Source organism: Dermacentor andersoni, chromosome 1 (assembly GCF_023375885.2).
Source record: "Dermacentor andersoni chromosome 1, qqDerAnde1_hic_scaffold, whole genome shotgun sequence".
Lineage (NCBI taxonomy): Eukaryota > Metazoa > Arthropoda > Arachnida > Ixodida > Ixodidae > Dermacentor > Dermacentor andersoni.
In genome coordinates, this window is record NC_092814.1 from 264,758,874 (window position 1) to 264,777,458 (window position 18,585).

General features: G+C 41.7%; 1 protein-coding gene across 6 annotated transcripts in view; it reads right to left on the bottom strand.

The window, feature by feature from the left end:
* The window catches only part of Nak (Numb-associated kinase), a 122,110-nt gene that overhangs the window by 41,694 nt on the left and 61,831 nt on the right, over positions 1 to 18,585 (bottom strand). For 4 of the 6 annotated variants that reach the window (XM_050196332.3, XM_050196335.3, XM_055063086.2 and 1 more), the window contains exons 12-13: positions 8,059 to 8,076; positions 4,619 to 5,015 (exon numbers count right to left, since the gene is read on the bottom strand). In XM_050196332.3, the coding sequence (XP_050052289.1) occupies positions 4,619 to 5,015; positions 8,059 to 8,076 (415 nt within the window). The remainder of the gene's footprint in view (positions 1 to 4,618; positions 5,016 to 8,058; positions 8,077 to 18,585) is intronic. The other 2 variants (XM_050196334.3, XM_050196333.3) reach the window with 1 other exon arrangement.

Below are 18,585 nucleotides of genomic sequence, written 5' to 3' on the forward strand. Positions count from 1 at the left end.
AAGAACCTGCCTAGCAACTAATTTGTGTTGTGACATGCACCTATAATGGAAGAGCAGCGTCCATACGAGGCGTGGCGAATTTCTCTTCTCTCTGGCTCACTCTTTGTCGGTGCACGAAGTAGCGGCGCAAGCCGAGTCACAGGCTGTCGAAACGTTATAACTAAGTAAAGTGCATGTGAATGTCACCACGTAAATCATTTCAACCTACGTCGCAACGGGTAATCATTCTAGTTGTCGTTTACAGCTTCACTGTCCAACCACCTTTACAACATGGATTAGAGCCCCCCTTTTTTTTAATGTATAAATAAAGCACTCTCTGCAGAACAAAACCTTTGTGTACCCTGAATATAATCGGTGCAGGTTCCGATAAGCCAGTCATGCCACCGGCGCGTGCTTGGACTCGCGTGTACCAATGAAACTTTTTGAACTTGTGTCCTCGCAAAAAAAAAAAAGAACACGAAAAGAAAACGAAGCAACTCAGTTTCTTTCCCCTCTTTATCTCTCTTCTTTTCATTTTTCCAACGGGGCGAGGAGACATCCGATGCGTATGCGTGCATGAAGTGCCCAGGTGAAAGGTGCAGCAGCACCACCTGTATGTTTCTAGGAAAACTGCTTCACCGCGGAGCCTTCCCACGACCCACTACCCCTAATCTAGTACACTATAGCCGTAGCTTTCTCCATGTGCTGTAGTATGTGTGCTTAGGTTAGTGCACCGTCCGTCTTCCCGGTCTTCCCATTTGCCGCATTTGCTCTACCAGCATGGAAGTGCTCACTGCAAAGACATGCCAAGTTCATCACGATGCCGCAATTAGAAGGAAAGTGATCACATGTGCGGAGACGGACGAAAAATTGGGCCGCACCACGGGTGTTCGGAGTTCACGAAACTTGCGTGAAGGACTGGCGCAAGCTTTCCCTATCTCTATCCCTATCCCTATCCGCACGGTCCCTATCTTGAAAGCGATCTGCAAAAGAGTACACATCTAGATGCACCGCGCTGTGGTCCTGTCGCTTAGTGCGCATTGAAGCGCGAGTCCGCACAAAGGTCAATTCGCTCGCTCCTGCTACTGCACTGCCCCACTCCAGCGTTTTGACAAAGTTTCCACAGTCATTGCGTGAGACGTGTTCATGCTTGCTTGTGCGCGCGTGACACTGCTATCCTTACTTTTTGTACAGATAATTTGCTATCGTAATCAATGCTTCGCCTTTCGGGCAAAACTGTGACTTTGGAAGTAAATCCTTGTTTTTCCAAATGAGATAAAGTTGTATTCCTGTGTGAAAGAATGAGGTGTGTGGTACTGTAAAGGACTTTTTTTTAGGTCACAGCAAATGGGTGCGCGTTAAAATCTAGAGCGGGGTTCTTTTTTTCCCTTTCTTTTTAGTCACGGAAAATGGGTGCACATTACAATTGAGGGCGCATTAAAATCGAGTAAATACGGTATGCATATTGCAAGGTTTTGTTTTCACTTGGAACTCTGCCAAGAACAGGCTCAAGATCAGCATTTAGGGTGGGAGATGGCATGTATGACACATTTACTGTTCCCCAGCACCACCAAGATCAATGCTGCAGCTATTGGGGTCCCTACCAGGAACAGGCATGTGCATGTCGACTGGTGAACTTCAAATTATCCAGCGAGAGCCATTCTCAGCATCAAAATTACGAGTCTTGGCCTATAGAAATGTATGGGGGCCAGCCGGGACCTTTGGTCCAGATGAATTAACCAAATCGAAATAACTGGAGTCAAATTAATGAAAGTCTACCATACCACAGTACGTAGTGTGGATCCATGCCCTGTTCTGAAGTGCACAAAAAGCGCTAGTGCCAGATTTGAGCTAGCTTGCCTAGAAGCACATCAGGCCACTTACTTTCGTAGGCTCGCACATGTCGCTTCTCATAAGTTGGGAGTTGCCGCTCACTATTCACAGAGATCTACACGTCCACAAGGCAATACACATTCCTGAGAAAGTAATGTGTTACAGTCACTGGACCTGTATGTAACCAATGCCGAGACGTACTTATGTAGTTACAAAACAAGTATATTTGGCAAACAGAAGCGATTATTTCTTGCTTAAAAAAAAAGCATTCTTACATTTTTAGTTGAATTTACATAGGGAACTCCATCGTACCACGTTCACTGATAGAAATTAGCTCTTGAAATTTGTTCAGAACTGTATCTAGACAATTAACTTTTCTCACCACCTTTGCTTCAACATTAATTTTACATTAAAGCTTTCATTTCTTTTTACATTGCGAAGCTGCACCAGGACATTGCACATACCAAATGGTTCATGCAGCCTATGAAATTATCCACTAAATGTAGGTTTTTAAGAAAAAAGAAAAGAAAGGCAGGAACAAGCACAAAAGCATGAATGAATTTTTGTTTCTTAAATGACAGCATAGTTTTTGAGACAAACACAGGCCTTGTTAGCCCAACTGACATAAACCATTTTAAGTGGTAACTATTTGCAAATACTACTAATACAAAATGTTCAAATTATTTAATCAGTTATTAAATTCACTTCAAATTTTAAACTGATTGGCAAAGAATTTTTTCCAATTCAGGGTGTCTACCAAGTTGACATATTCAAATTCTCCGAGTTTTCCAGGTTTTCCGAGTGCCTTTGCAAAATTCCCTGAGTGACCCAAAAATTTGTTTTACGTCAAAACTGGCTGACACCATGTCGCCCGATGCTGTCACTCTCTAAGAGAGGCAAGCATGTTAAAAAAAAAAAAAAAAAAAAAAAAAACGACTTAATAGAGTTTAAATAGTAACAGGTAGCGTTTATGTTATTCCAAAAGAAAACAGAAGGGAAGGGCTAGTAAAATGCATAGCAAACAAAATATCCTCAAAAAGAAATGGCAAAACCCATTGCAAATCGAGTGAACATTCTCAAATACGAATAAAAAGGAGATGCTCACAGAAGCAAATATTTTCGAATATGAGCCATTTCTATCAACTGATAGCAAGCTCATTGGTATGAGGCCCGAACTTTGTCTCAAGTGAGATTCTCTCGCAGCAGTTGGTAAGTCAACCTCAACTGTTCTGACATACTCTCTGCCCACACACAACGTCTCAGTGTTGCGTTTCAATGCTTTAAAGAGTTTACTTTGGTTTGGATGAGAGATAGCTGCATCTCGGCATCAGCCAACACTTTGTTTTTTGAGCTCAAGTTCTTTCAAAGGAACGGCAGCATGCTTCCTTTCCCATTCATTCCTCAATGCGTAGGTCCTTTGTGTTCTCGTGCTCCTTCCGCCGTGGGTACGCCGCACAGACCATTAGAAGCATCCTCATGGCGAGTTGTACAGTCAATGTCCGATTTTTTGGACTCCCTAGGGAAAAGCGTCCGAAAAATCGGCCATAATGAAGAAATGAGTGCATGTCTTTTACTGCCCTTAAAGGCTCAAATCACCACAGGCACATTTGAAAAAGCTCTGAAGGCCTGCCAGTACACTTATTAGGCATATCGGTGCTTGTACTGGGAAGAGAGATGGCGGGTGCACATGTGTATAATTAAGGAATGCATACTGCGTCCCGTGACAATTGCTCCTTCCCACGCTTATTATGCTTCACCACAATACTTTTGCGTATGCTTCACAGCAAAACTCTTCTCTATTGAAGCAAAGCTGACTTTCGGGAAACAGCATTATGCAAAGCAACGTGCTTTCTGAGCTTCGAAGCTAATCGCAAGGACCGCAAAGGCATAGGCGGTGCCATTGCTAACAGCGGCGAATTCTTTCAATGAAAAACACAGCCCCCACTGGCAAGAAGCTGAATAGTGAACGTCGAAGCATCTAGGCCTAGCGTTACCGCAGTGGTGGCTACGGCTGCCAGCATATCTGCGTGCAAGAGTGCCGCTTCGAGGCGGCGAGGTCATAAAAACGGCAGTGGTGGTGGCTTTTATTAATGCCGTTTGGGACCTGCGGTGATGGCGAAAGGTCTGGAAAATCGCACGGCGAACAGTTCCTGCGTCCGAAATTTCAGATAAATTTTTAGAGACGTTCTTGTACATTGACTCTATGGGGTATGTGGTGGCGCGGCGAAGCCGTCCAAATTATTGGGCATCCGGAAAGTCTGTCGTTTACTGTACACTGGCAGCTCCTCCAGCCAATGACACGGCGTCAAAGAAGATTCGCTGAGCTTTTTCTGTTACTCGAGCCAGCATTAGAGGCTTTCGTTCCCTTTCCCTCCCCAAGTATTCCCTTTGTATTTCCAGACTACTCAAATCCCTGAGAATTCCCGGTTTTCCTGGTTGGTAGACACCCTGCAATTGACAACATTTAGCAATACTAGCTTAGCAATTCTACAAATCACACCAATGCAGCAGCATGACAAACAAGCAAACAAATAGTGGAGTCGTGCGCTGCACAGCACATACTTGTTAAGGCATACCAACTGGTAGCTGCAGCTTGCATTCACATTGGCAGCACAACACTGAAAAAAATATGCACTTTTCCACCTATTTTATTTGTTCCTCTGCGCACATGTTTTCTTTAATCTTGCACTACCAATATGAATTGTTACTGTAAGCCATCATACACCGAATTCAAGAACCTCAGTAAAGACAGTACCATTACTTTGCGTTAACAAGTCCACTTTCATGCTTTGACAACAGAACTGACCCTTGCTGCTGCTGTCCTGCTGAGGGTGCAGCTGGTGTAGCCAGATTCGATCCAGAAGGCATGAATGATCCTCCGCTGCTGCCACCAACGACAGGCCCATTAGCTGCTGCAGAAAATGGTACCTGGTCGCCAGTAATACACAATACCGTGGCACCGTTGCTACCCTGTGGCGTAGCGCTTGCAATGTTCTGTTGTTCACCAGAGCAGTAAGGTGTGAAGAATGCCTCAAGTGAGCTGGATCCAAGCTTAGAGCCAGGTTGACTGGGTTGACTTGGGGTAGTGATTGCGGAAGATGGTGCTGATGCAGATGCCTGTGGTGGTGGTGGCAGGAGACCAGGCTTGGTGTTGACACCAAATGGTGTTGTTGCAGCACACGGACTTCGTATGCTTTCATAATCTGCAGTTTCATGGTGGGTGGTGCAGAGGACAGAAAATGGATCGTAGGATGATAAAGAGAGGATAGTTTTCGAGGAGGAGCAGGAGGGAAATAGGTGGGAAAAGAACACTGCATGTTAATGCTTTAGAAGAAATCTCAGCAAACATTTCAGTATGGTAAATATCAGTCACAAAAAAACATAATCACAGAAAATAATGAATCAAATATACAAGTTAAAATTGAGAGAGTATACCACCTCTTCAATGGCTAGTGCACCTGCAAGTACAGTAGAATCTCGTTAAACGGAACCTCAAGGGACCGAAGAAATATGTTTTGATGAACATGAGTTCCATTTACTGAGAAATATGTGCAGCAGTGCAGCACTCTCACACCTCCTTAACACTGTTAGAAATGTTGGGCATCAAAAGTGAATGCAGCAGCTAGGTTATCCTGTGGTTTGGGCGCTGTCAGCAATTCCTTGATTGACTAGGCTTCACTAGTCTTCATTTCAAGGAGGCACCGGAGACTTATCAAAGCAAAAACATCGCTCCTACTGCTAGACTCAGTGATTGAATTAGCACGAGGTTGTGCTGGTGGAGTCCAAATAATCAAACAGCGTCCTGTAAGGCATTCTGATTCGATTTTGGTCATTCTTATTTTAGCCGTCTGCTTGGTGCCAAGCAGTCCGGACTGCACTGGCGATGCATTAAAGATTTATCGAATTTTGCTTGCTGGAGTGCTTGCCGCCACTTTTAAGCATGGTTTTCTGCATAGAAGACAGGTGTCAAAAAAAAAAATCAGATAACGGCTATTTCTGAAAATAATTCAGAGCTTGCTTCTGGGGTTTCGTTTAAAGATAGTAGCAAAAATTTTGGTTATACAAAACCAACCAATTTAGAGGCTGTTGTTCCTTTTAACAGGTAATTCTGTTAAGCTATTTCTGAGATTCTACTGTATATTAACACTCGACAAATTATTTCTAGAAAAATACAACTTCCCACAACATCTTTCATTTAAATTTCTTTTAAATGCTAATTATGCCTGGAACCAGCCATGCATATACTTTTTGTTCCCATACAGAACACACTTTTCAAGGAAATGTTTAAGGTAGCTTTACATCAATTTATGGAGGTCTCCAGATCAATTCTTGTGTGCCTTGAGCTCAATCTCTCAGTGAAATCAATAATTGGATGACATCTCATCTGGTCGGGAAGCAGATTCATATTAGAAATGCAATCAACAGAACACCAACCAAAATGGTACTGTCGAATGGGCTAGATGTTTCAGCTTCTACACGGAAGCTTAAACGTCTAACCCCTTTGACAACAGCATCTTGGTCGCTGATCTGTTAATTGCATTTCTAATACAAATCTCTAAGTAAATGGAACTCCTGATAAATAGAACTTATTTACCTGGCCCCCTCAGGTTCCGTTTAACGAGTTCACTGCATTAAATTTGTCTTTATATACACTGTGTCCCAGTAGGTGGCACCAATTAAAAAAGCTTTTTAAGTGGATGAAATTAACTGCATGTTAGCAGCAGCCACAAGTAGTGTCCATTTTTTTTTATCGCTCTTAGTTTGAACTAAATATTTACTTAATTTTGGAATTATCACATGTTAACACCATGCTTTAGAACACATTCTAAAACATCAATGTCAACTGTTTGCGGCACACTATCTCTTGTGCAAATTTTCTTTTTTCTGTGTTTACAAGAAAGACCACAAAATATTAAAGAAACAGACACTGCACCCGCTTATATGCTGCAACTAATGAAATAATTAGAAGCAATACAAAAAAATACTGGATGCTTCTTCAGCTATTTAGACATTCAAAATTCGAAAAGAAGTGCAAAATGTTCCTACATCACATTTAGCTGAAAATTCTGTATTTTTGGCTGAAACTGGCACACTGAGAAATACTAATACACAAAACCATTCGAAAGGTTTAGCTATTTGCCGAGTTAGCTTTCTTCAATAGGCCATCATCCTCGTTCCTATAATGCTCATCCTTGGCAAGGTGAAGTGGGGGCCTTGCAGTGCTTTAAGACAATGTGTCACTACAGCCACTACAGTGCAGCATTTCACCAATGGCAATGCCCATCCTCTTCCTCTCAGTGTTCTGCCTCTACTCCTACTGGCAGTACAGTGTAAAGCATACCTATAACAATGCACACAATTAATGGCAGGCTTTTTGGCAATCAACTTTTGGAAGAAAGGAAGGAGCGCAGACGCAGGCAAGCACGAAATGTTCCAAGTCTGACAATTTGTTCAAATGTTTGATGACGAGACAAGATTATTGTGCGTTAAGACAATCAAATGTAACACAGATGTGATATATTATGAACAACAAACATGAAATGTGAGAACTTGAACTAGCGAAGGCTCTAGAGGAACGAAAGAAAAAATCTGTTAGGGATTGCATAACAATAATCGTCGTTAGCTCTGAAGCCAATCACTTATTTATTGCACGCACTTGCTCACTGAATCACAAATACATGTATATGAATGGTCTTCTTGTACACACAGTTCTCGAGATTACTGGAAAAAAGAAGAGAAGCAAAGGCGAGGCTTGTAGACACTCCAACAGACTGTTTTTGTAAAAGAACATCTTGAGCGCTACTCAAAACAAAAAGAGGAAAGGGTACGCTACTGCATAATAGAACAGCAGCAATGCCTGAACCAGGGCACAGAAAAACTTTAGAAGCCAACCTATTCCATTGCTATGCAACACATATGTGGTTTTTTGTTAAAGCATGACCACACCTCACGGCTCCTCACACAGTGCATGAGTACCACAATGGCAAAGACCAAACCAAACTATGGTACAGTTTTGCAAGATTGGCACACTAAGGTGATTGGTGTGTACCAGAATCGCATATATATTAATCAAGAGAAATATTTATGTGCCTAATAAATTGCCCAGCTCAGAAATGCTACAAGATGCAGTAAACAGAAGCCATAGTTTGCATTTGAACATGCTATTCATTTGGCACTATCACACAAGGGCTCCAGAACACACACAAGCAATAAAGCTGTAAGAAATCGAACATGTCAAGGTCGTACCTGGTACTGCTTCCTGAACTGAAATGCCAACAGTGTAACAAGCCAAAATTAGATGCAACTTAAGGATCAGCTGCAACTTATCCTAAATCTAGTGGCTGAACCAGTCAAGTCAGATTCAGCTTTTTAACTATGATCTAACATAGTAACAAAGAAAAACTTCAAGCCAGTGGTAATACAGTAAAATTCCACTACAATGAATTCTCATTTCACACAATTTCTGCAACAGTGGACATTTTATTTCTGTGCAATGGCATGCTGGAATTAATGCAGAAAAAGCCCTGTGACAACTAACAAATCTTTGTTCACTGCCTTACACAGTGAGGCAATTAGCAAAGTAGAAATAAATTAGCCTGTGACATAAGGCACTATAAGCTGTGAAAATTTGCTGCCCAGTGCTCCACAAACAACAAATCAAGCAAGAGCCCAACTGCAACCAAATTTACTTTGGCTAAATTGGTTATAAATGAGTAGTTATATATCAACGAAACAATCTCAGCAATGCCACATGGCTGGCAATTGTATAATTTTCTTATTAGCTGCCTCTAAACACCACCTAAGCAAATAATGTGTGCACCTGGTGGTTAGTGGCCATGACCCAAGTCGCAACACATCGCCTCAGGTTTTTCAGTGCGCTGTGCGCAGTCGCTGCCCAATCTTGGAAGTCCTGCCTAGGAGCCGCGCCTTCTAGGTGAATGCTTGCACAGCACAGAACAGTGTCCACATTATTATTTATCAGCTAAACCACAGTCACTTTAACTTATCGCGAGAACATTACACAAAGGAGCCCTTCATGTGCTTTCCCAGAACATACCACACAAAAACTATAGGAAGCCTGCCAGTCACATTATTGCACAATTTTCCCTATTTTTCCATGACATTTCTATATAGAACAGATTACCAGAAAGTGTGGTTAATGCTAGTAGTATTTTTGATTAGGCTAGTAAATAATGTGGCTTAAAGATTAAGGATCATCATATGACCTTTGCATGTATGTGATGCGAAAATCCATAGCTGCAGAATATTGTCACAGTGAGAAAAGACTGTGTAAGGTTTATTTGATATTTGCTACTTGATATTGTATTACACTTAGATATTTTTTTATTCACTCTGGCATGGGCCTGAAGTAGACCAGCAGTATGTCCAAATAAATATACAAAATTAAAAAATACCTGTATTTTTCAATAAAGCTTGTTTTTCACAAATTATATTACATGTTACACTGCAAGATAAGTATTTGAAATTAATATTCTTGGAAAATACATTTCATGAGCTTTCTATTGATGTATAGCATGTTACTGTAACCCTGATGTATTAAACAAAATTTAGCTGGAGCCTTTAAAAAATAGTATTTTCCATAGTATGGAAAGAGTGAAGGGGTGCAGGAGGACACACACGGTGCTTTGCATCTATATGTGCTGAAGCATTTGATGCTAGAAAATAGCAAAAACATTAGTTCAATGGAGGACCCATGTGCTCACTGTTTGTACAGCAGCATCTTGCATTCACTGTGCTTATTAACAAATGACAACTTTACTTCGTACACATGTCTCCTTGTCAAATCCCACTTGGGTGATATTGACAAGCCAAGGCAATAATTTTGTAATACCTTTATAATTGATACCACTACACGTTGCTCACAATAGGTAGCTATTACACATAAGAGAATGGGGAAAGTACAAATAGCCTTTGCTATTTTCAACAACTTTCTTTTTTCTACATAAATTGCATTTAAAGTTTACCTAAAACCCACGATATGTGATGCAGGAACTCTCTACTGAAGTTTTCAGAAGCGTTTAGATAAACCACACAATCCTGTTCTGATATAGGTCGCAAACCTAGTAACAAGTCAGAGCCGCACACACATTAGACAAAAACTTTCCTATGCCTGGGTGACTGCACACTTGCACGAACCAGTTGAACCCGACGTCAGTGCAGTGCTGACACAGGATTAAGCAGGCAGTACCAGTTAAAGACTTTATTACTGTTGCCTATTTTGTGTTGCAGACCAAAACACACTGCTGCTGAACAGCATGCACCTGATGTATAATTTGGGGCATACATGCAGCTTTTTTTGTTGGCTGCCTGGAATAACTAATGATCAATGACAGTATTGTTGATACACCACTCAACCTTCTGCTGCGACTATGCTCATGTACACTGTGGAAGAGGTCAAACCCATCAAGAGAGTTCATGTACGACATCCCTGATGTGTAGAACAATTGCTTACCAATTTCTGTGCTCATGGCAGTGTTTGCGATTTCAACATGTCACAACCAATGATGCACATTGGCGTCAAAGTGGCAGGCAGGGAAGGAAGTGTCATTTATAAGACTCATCGTTTACACATTTGACGCAATAATGTTGCCAGCATACATAATGACATAACCAAGGAATACCTAATAGTACAAAAGAACAGCATAGTGGCAATGCTTTGAGATTTTAAGGGAGAAAAAAGCATGAAAATACTAACAAATAAATGGTGATATTGTGAATTAATGCAGTCATGTGCTGTCATGTTCAGTCTGCCATCATTTTCTTCATTTTCTTTCTGCCGATTTCATGATAAGGTTCAACAATGACATTTTTGTATGCATTATCTTCTGCCACTGTTGGCACTTGAAACGGAAAGTCATTGTGATGCATTAATTATTCGATAGCGATTGCAATTGGAAAAGATGCGACCACACCTTTTCCAAGAGTAAGAAAGCCTTGTGTCGCCAGAATTACCCATCACAGTTTTACTAGTGGAGATAAAGATAATAACAGCATGCTATCTGTGTGGAGCAGCAGAGGCATGTTTGGCTTGGAATTGACGTAGTAGTTCTGCGGAAACCCGCAAGGTGGAGAGAAGTAATGATTAAAGGGAAAATCAGACATCCACCCGTTCGTAGCAATTGCTACAGAGGAAACCCATACGGGTTCCTCGAAAGAAAAGCCTCATAGTTGAAGAAACACACTTGCCTTTGCCTCGTGTGTTGTCGACAAATTCGACTTCGCCCTGCCATCTGCTAGCCACCTGGTTAGGTCAGATGGTAGAGCGGCTGCCCCGGAAAGGCGGTGGTCCCGGGTTCAAGTCCCGGACCAGGACGAATTTTTCTTCAACTATGAGGCTTTTCTTTCGAGGAACCCGTATGGGTTTACTTTGTAGCAATTGCTACGAACGGGTGGATGTCTGATTTTCCCTTTATTCATTGGCTTGGAATTATGCCTGCAAGCCGTAAGCTGGTCTCAGTAACAAGCAAAGTGAAATGCTTTATGCATGGATACTAATATGGCTACTACTAAAGCGATCAAAAATTCCAACTTTTCAGGGTATGACGATGCATTTAAAACAGTGGTACAAATTAATTCCTTAATTAGAATGAACATTCTCTAGAAATAACAGAATAAGAGTTCATGAATATGGACAAGATATGAAAACACACAGTGATAGACTGAATACTGACAAGCGTGAGGTCTACAACTTTTCATTTCAGTTCATTATAAACAAATATAAACTTCAGTAAAAACATTAAAAATCAGCTTGTTCAAAAGTCACAGCCATGACAGTTTCACTTACTGTAGTAAATTTTTATGCATGTAAATGCAATGAAATACCTCGCAAATTTTGGCAAGCTACAAGCAAAAATTGCTAGCATGCATACACAAGAGTGCCACACGGGCAATAGTGGAAGTGCAAACAGTTAATGAGAGAATTGGCGAATGAACAGAAAGCCCACTTTTCTTCGCTGTACATAGGCTACTGCAGGTGGTGCTGCTCTAAGTGCTTGTAACAAGTTTGAGCCCTATCTATAATTTAATACCACAAAGCAGGGCTCACCCAGACAAGTTGGAATGCCTTAGTTGGGTAAGTTAGAGCTCCTGTCTATCTTAGTCTGTGGACAGGACAATCTGAAAGCTGTTCATGTTTGCAGCACCCTCACAATTTGTGCCAGACATACTGCTATGAAACTAGGTGCCAGTCATTAAAGGTCCACTACAACAAAATTTTTGACCGCATAAAAAGCCCAGTTTCAGATAATTTAGACAAAGTAGACTCTGTGCAAAATTTTATGCTTGAAATACAAGCGAATGTGTCGCAAAACACTAGCAAAAATCAATGTTTTCCATACTGAAACTGAAACTAAAAAAAAAAAAAATTCCATTACCGCTCGCCAGAAGTGAAATACGACTTAGACCACAGACAACCAGTGCTTGTGTTGTCTGCATCCCTTGCTTGTACTATTCCTGTCTATCAGCAAACAGGTCCTGCAAGTCTCCTAACCATAGAGCCACGCCTGCTATGCTCTTTTAATGCATTCATCACCGAGTCAAGCCGGTTTTCTGTATCTGGCTGGTTCTGTTCCAACGAGCAGAGCCTCGATGTGTTTTGTCTCAGCTCGGTGATGAGAGTGCATTGAGGTGACCAACTTAGACCGAGCCAGGCTGCTTCAATGTGCACTTCCTCTGGGTGAGGAGCACTCTGAGGCACCCTAGACCGAACAGGTAACTACCGCCATCTGCAGTAAAGAATTGCAAGAAGTAGCCGAGACTTGGATGCAAACTGCAAGTTTCACTTGTTTTGCACTGGCAACATCATATTCCAGCATTGTTTGCTATGGCTGCTGCACCCCGAACCAAAAACATATTGCCCCTGAATACAACTTTGCTTTTCCTACACCATCGCAACTGATCTTAAAACACTAGGCAATAGCAAACTGACAAAGTGCACATCGGGTCGTTTGGGCCCCACCAGCTTGGTGCGTGTTAACACCTTGTGCTGCACTGATTCGCAAAGTGCTGCACATTACGTAGGTATCAACTACCGTTGAGTCGGCCATTTTTATTTTACTAGTGTCAAATGAAAATTTACAGTATACTTGCATTAATTCTACTCTAGTTAATTCAATTTTTATGGTAATTCGAAGCCAACTGAAGGTCCTAGCCAGCGCGCACGCATTTCTATGAACCCAAACCTTCATTATTTAGACCCTAAAATTAGCCTTCCCCAGATAACATGAACTTTACCAGCTAGCGTGCACATGCCAAAACCCCTATATTACCCCAATAGTAACCCTGTTACTGGCACCATGTGTCTCGGCAGAGCTTAGGGGACAGTGAATGTGTAGCGGCGCAACTATCACCTCCAAAGCAGGCTAAGATGGGTTCATGTGCAGGTAGCGCGAATATGCTTCATATTCTATGAATATGCTAGAAAATGCTTCATCAATATGGGACCCTGGTGTTAAGAGTTTGATCGACCTACTGGAGATGGTACAACACAAATCAGCGCAGTTTATTCTCTTCGACTTTCGGCGTACATCAAGCGTAACCACTATGAAGACTACCCTGGGCCTAACTTCACTTGCATCACGACGCAAAATTGCATGGCTGTGCCTTTTTCAAAAATTATTTCATCACGAGTCTATTTGCTACGAGTTACTTCTTCGGCCTTCATTTATTTCACGCCGCACAGATAACATACATAAGGTAGGCATTTCTACATGCAAAACTAAAACATTCTCGGATTCTTTTATTCCTTGCACGTCATATGACTGGAACCACCTTCCTTCCTGAATTGCCACAATCCCTGACCTTGTATTGTTTCGGACTGCTGTTACCGCTTCTATTGAATGATATATTGTGTTGATATTTTATTCTAACTTATCTATGTCTTGGTAATTTATTGTTCTCTGCTGTTGCTTGTATTTTCAGTGCTATTATGTATTACCCACTCCCCTCTGTAATGCTTTGCCCTGAGGGTAAAATAAATAAATAAATAAATAAAAATAGAACATGCTGGCATGCTCGACCTGAGTGGCCGCGGTGTCCGCCGCTCCTGAGATTTCACTGCACTATGGCTGGCTGGCCTAAATAAAACATGGCACCGGCGGCTATCTCTTCCCGCCGCCTCCCACAAATTGGTGACCTGGACGACCGAGCCCAGCCATGCCAGCGTCAACTCACAAATGCATTGAAAACATGCCACCTACCATCAAAAACCTATTTATGGCCTGCTTTGGACACATAGAAATCAGGCACACATTTAATTGTAGCGTGTGTTAGAATTGGCCAAATACTTCCAAATGAATCTGCTGTGTGTTTTGATGTTTTTTCTGCGTCGTGTTTAATTGAACACACTGAATAATTCCATCAATTTAGTTGGTCCCGCTAAAGTCAAATTAATGGAAGTCGAAGGTAGTACAAACAGGCCCTCTAATGAACGCACATTATGACAGTAGTATGAACACATTTGTTCAAATTTTGGCCATCTGATCTGTCAAATGCGTGGTATCCTGAAACGAAAATTGCAGTTTCACAGAACTGAGTATACGTAAGTCATTCCGAGAGAGTGTTTGGCAAGCAGATCTTGCATGGGTAAGTGACTGCATATGCTCCCGAAATGTAGCCTGTGCAGCTTTGTTAAGTAGAGTTTACATGCTCTGTGCGTGTTGGCTGGTCGGCGTCACACTTGCCTGCTGTGGCACGGTACACGCCTGCACCCTGAAAGCTGGGACAGGAAAGATGTGTTCTGCCTTCCTCCGGCAGCACTGTGTACTGCACAGCCATCGCTCGGGTTCGAGTATGTGTTCAAGCACTCGACGGCACCGCAACGTGTTGGCATTCTTAAAACAGCTCAAATCGCGTGTGAAACAGTGAGAAAGCACACCAGAAGAGACACTCATCAACCAGCAATGTTGAGCGAGTGATGCACCTGGGATATGCACAACTGAGAGAACAGCAGTTGTGTATGGTTCTGGGACTTCTGCCATATCCACATCACTACTGCTCACCACCAGGTTACTTCATTACTTGAACAGTATATGCTATGCATTTATAGACAATTTAGCCTAAGTGAAATTTCGTTGCAGTTGGCCTTTAAGCATCAAAATACAGCCTTATGAAGAAAATTTCAATCCAACTACAAAGAGTAGGGCTCCTTGTAGGAAAAGGCAGCCCTAGTATACACACGTCTTCCACAAAATGTAACCACTGAGATGTCCTCTTTCTATTCTACAAAGCAGCTGGTAGTTTTAGATCAAAGCACTTCAATTACGCTAGCACTAAAAATACAAGTATAAATACAAATACAGAAACGTCGGGCATTAAATTAAACCTCTGGCTGGAGCTTCTTCATTCTTTAAATACACATTGACAACACACACAAAATAAAAATTAGAAAGCTGATAAGTAAATTAGTGTACAATGTGAATGGAACCATCTGTGTGTTGCTACTAACTCAATTACTAATTGTTGGCTTCTTTTTTGCCCAAACATTTCTTTCTATTCTACCAAGTTACTGATTCACATTACTTAATCAGATTCTTAATTCTCACATAGTGAACAAAGTGTCAAATTAAAATCTATAGAAATCAAGAAACAACCACTTAGATTATTGGAAACAAGCTAACATTACAGCGTAAAGTACAACTTCATAAAGCATCATAAAGTACAGCTTTGCTATCACTCCCTCCTTAAGAAAATACAATTAAATTCTGGCGTTTTTACCTGCCAGAACCATGACCTGATTACGAGGCATGCTGTAGTGCGGGACTCACGATTCATTTTGACCACCTGGGCATCTATACCCCTTTAAAGGGACACTAAAGGATAATATTAAGTTAACGTGGTCTTAAAATACCATTCCAAAAACCTTGCAGCGCTTGTTTGATGTCAAGAAAAAACTTAGGTTAAGAGAAAATAGTGTAAAGGGTCCGTGCATACCTTTGGTTCTGTTCAAATCGCCCACCCCTGAGCAGCGAGTGGCGACAGTGCATACGCCATTTACTGCTGCCGGTGAGAAAAGCGGTGCCCGACAGATGGCGCTACAGTTTTTTGTGCAAAAAGCAAATGCACGGCTATGAAGAAACCATGCTAAGACAGTACTGAACTCACCGCTGCAGCTGCTCTCGGTCTATTCAGCCATCCCGCAACATTACACGGGTGTGGAATTCTTTGCTACTTGCAAGTTGTGCGTGTTTCTCAAGCCAGCGAAGCCAGCACAGCACTATGCAATAACAAAACTACTAGAATGCAAAAGTGTGGGCAGTGCAGATTCCAGCAAAAATGAAAACTTTCGACTGCCCGTGTCATTGCCAAGGATAACATCAATGAGTTTCTAGAAAGTAAATAGAACTGGACAAGCAGCATTTTCTTCAGTCTTATAATGCAATGCAATGACCTTTCTATTACAAGTGGTTGAGCGCTAGTAGTGACATTATGATGAGTATCTAGCTTATCAGGCTAGTACTTGAATGTCCCAGGCGAGTCTCAAGTCATGTCCTACATTTACCTTAATTTCTCAATTACTAAAGCTTTGTTCCCGATAATATTGATGCCTTAGATGTTCTCGAGCCTTAACTTTTTCGTTACCGCACCTATTCAAATTGATCACCGATGATCAATGCTTTAGATTGCCAATTTCGGCATGTTGGAGCCATTTCTAATCCACTTAAGGCCATCCGGTAGTTAGAATAGGCACTGCACTTTTAGAATCAGTTTAAATTTTCACGTTCCAACGATGTTGTAATTTTTGATGGACCTTTTTGCGAACTAATGTGCTTATGTTGTAGCAAAAAGAGGCATGGCTGTCACCTTCTGCCGTGTTCAAGAAAAAAGCATGCTGCTCACGATTACGCTGCACTAGGATCAAAATTTTGTAATCAAATGACTCCCAGCAAGTCAAGAATTAAAGTATATCGCTGGCTTTGCCCTCTGACAGTGCCGAGCAGTGATAATTAACCAAAAATGACGCCAGCTGTTCCCTAGTGAACGTTGGTTTGGAGTCCGATTCATTTTATTCTGCCAAAGTATTTCTGAAGGTCTGCCTCATGTCTAACATGTGGACCTGGCATTTTCAACATTTCCAAGAGTGTCGGAGTCGCTTCTCTCGCGAAATCCTGACAAGGGGTGCTGCCGGTGTCACTGTGCAGTTATCGAAAATCGGTCCCATGGCGTTGCCCCGTGCTGCTGCGCCGCGAGAAAAGCGTTGAGCTCGAAACTATGCTGCACCCGCACTTCAATTTAGTGATGAGGACTCTAGTTACGATTCCGAAGATGACAGTAAAACAGATTCAAACTCTACTCTGCTATTATCAGAGATAACTTGGTTATCTCTGGTAATATCTCCCTAACTTCAACTGAAATGCCTTAGCCATTAAGTTACTAATCATCTGGTTATAAGCATTAATTAGGCATGCTAGAAAATTTACAGGAGATTAAGATATTGAGTATAAGATTTTACGGCTTTCCAAGCTAACTTTGGCCAAGGTAAAAAATACTTAAGTGTGCTATAAGGCATATTAAAGTGTGCTGACTCTAGAGAGAAAATCAGACAATTCCTTAAAATTTTACTTAGCTGCATGTTTATTAGTAACCCTGCAAGTCATAATTTGGAGAAAACTTCCAATGACGAGGTTGTAAAGTGTTAAGGAAACGCCCGATTATGCATTATTTAAATGCCTGTAAGTATTATGCAATCATTTTTGTGCCATAAAAAGCCAGCAAATTATGGAGAAAAACAGCTATACCAGTTTACATGGTCCAATTGCTGTACTCTCACTCATGCAACGTATGAAGGCGCTTCTGAGCTTCTTGCACTGTAACCGAGTAACAGGGTGGCTACAATTTCACATTCTTTGTTCTACTTATTCCTATCATAAACTTGCTTTCAGCAATGCAACAGAGACCAATTCCTGGCATAAAATTTGAAGCCAAAGCCTGCACTACTGCCCTGTCACTTTCTCAGCAGCAGCACGCAAAACTAAAGTGCTGTTCATTCCCACGTGGCACATTTGAAAGCAATGCGATTGCAGGACACAAGCACATAAAGTCAACGTCCAATCTTTCGGAATCCCTAGGGGCCACGAAAACGTCTGAAATATTGGGCAGTCTGAAGAAATGAATGCATGCCTTTTACTGCTTCCAAGGACACAAACACCACACGCATGTCCGAAAGAGCACTGCAGGCCTGCCGGTACATTTATGCGTATCAGCGCTCATACCATGACAGGAGATAGTGGGTGCAGGCGTATATAATTAAAGAATACAGACTGTCCTGTGACAATTCCCCCTTCCCACTCATAATATGCTTCACCACACTACTTTGGGCATGCTTCACCATGTAACACCACTATATTGCAGTCAAGCTGACTTTTGGGAACTGACATTATGCATTGCATAGTGCTTTCCGCACTTCGGTGCTATTGACGAGGATCACAAAGGCGGAACTGGTGCCACTGCTGAGTCGGATGTTTCTTAGAAGACTAGACCTCTTCATTGGATGTTTTTCCTTTAACCTTATAGGCTTGCCAAATTAATGAAGCAACTAAACAGAACTTTAGAAAATGTGATTTTTTCCCCATACAGTGACTAACACGCTTTTAGTCATGTCCTTCTATAATGCACCCTCATATTTTAAAAACTTGGCTGAAGTTAGCTGGGCCACTCGGTATACGGCTGTGTATCAGTGTTGCATGCATACAGTTTGATTATGCACCAAATAGGACTTTGCCTGGTACTTGGCACTTTGTAACAGAGACAAAACTT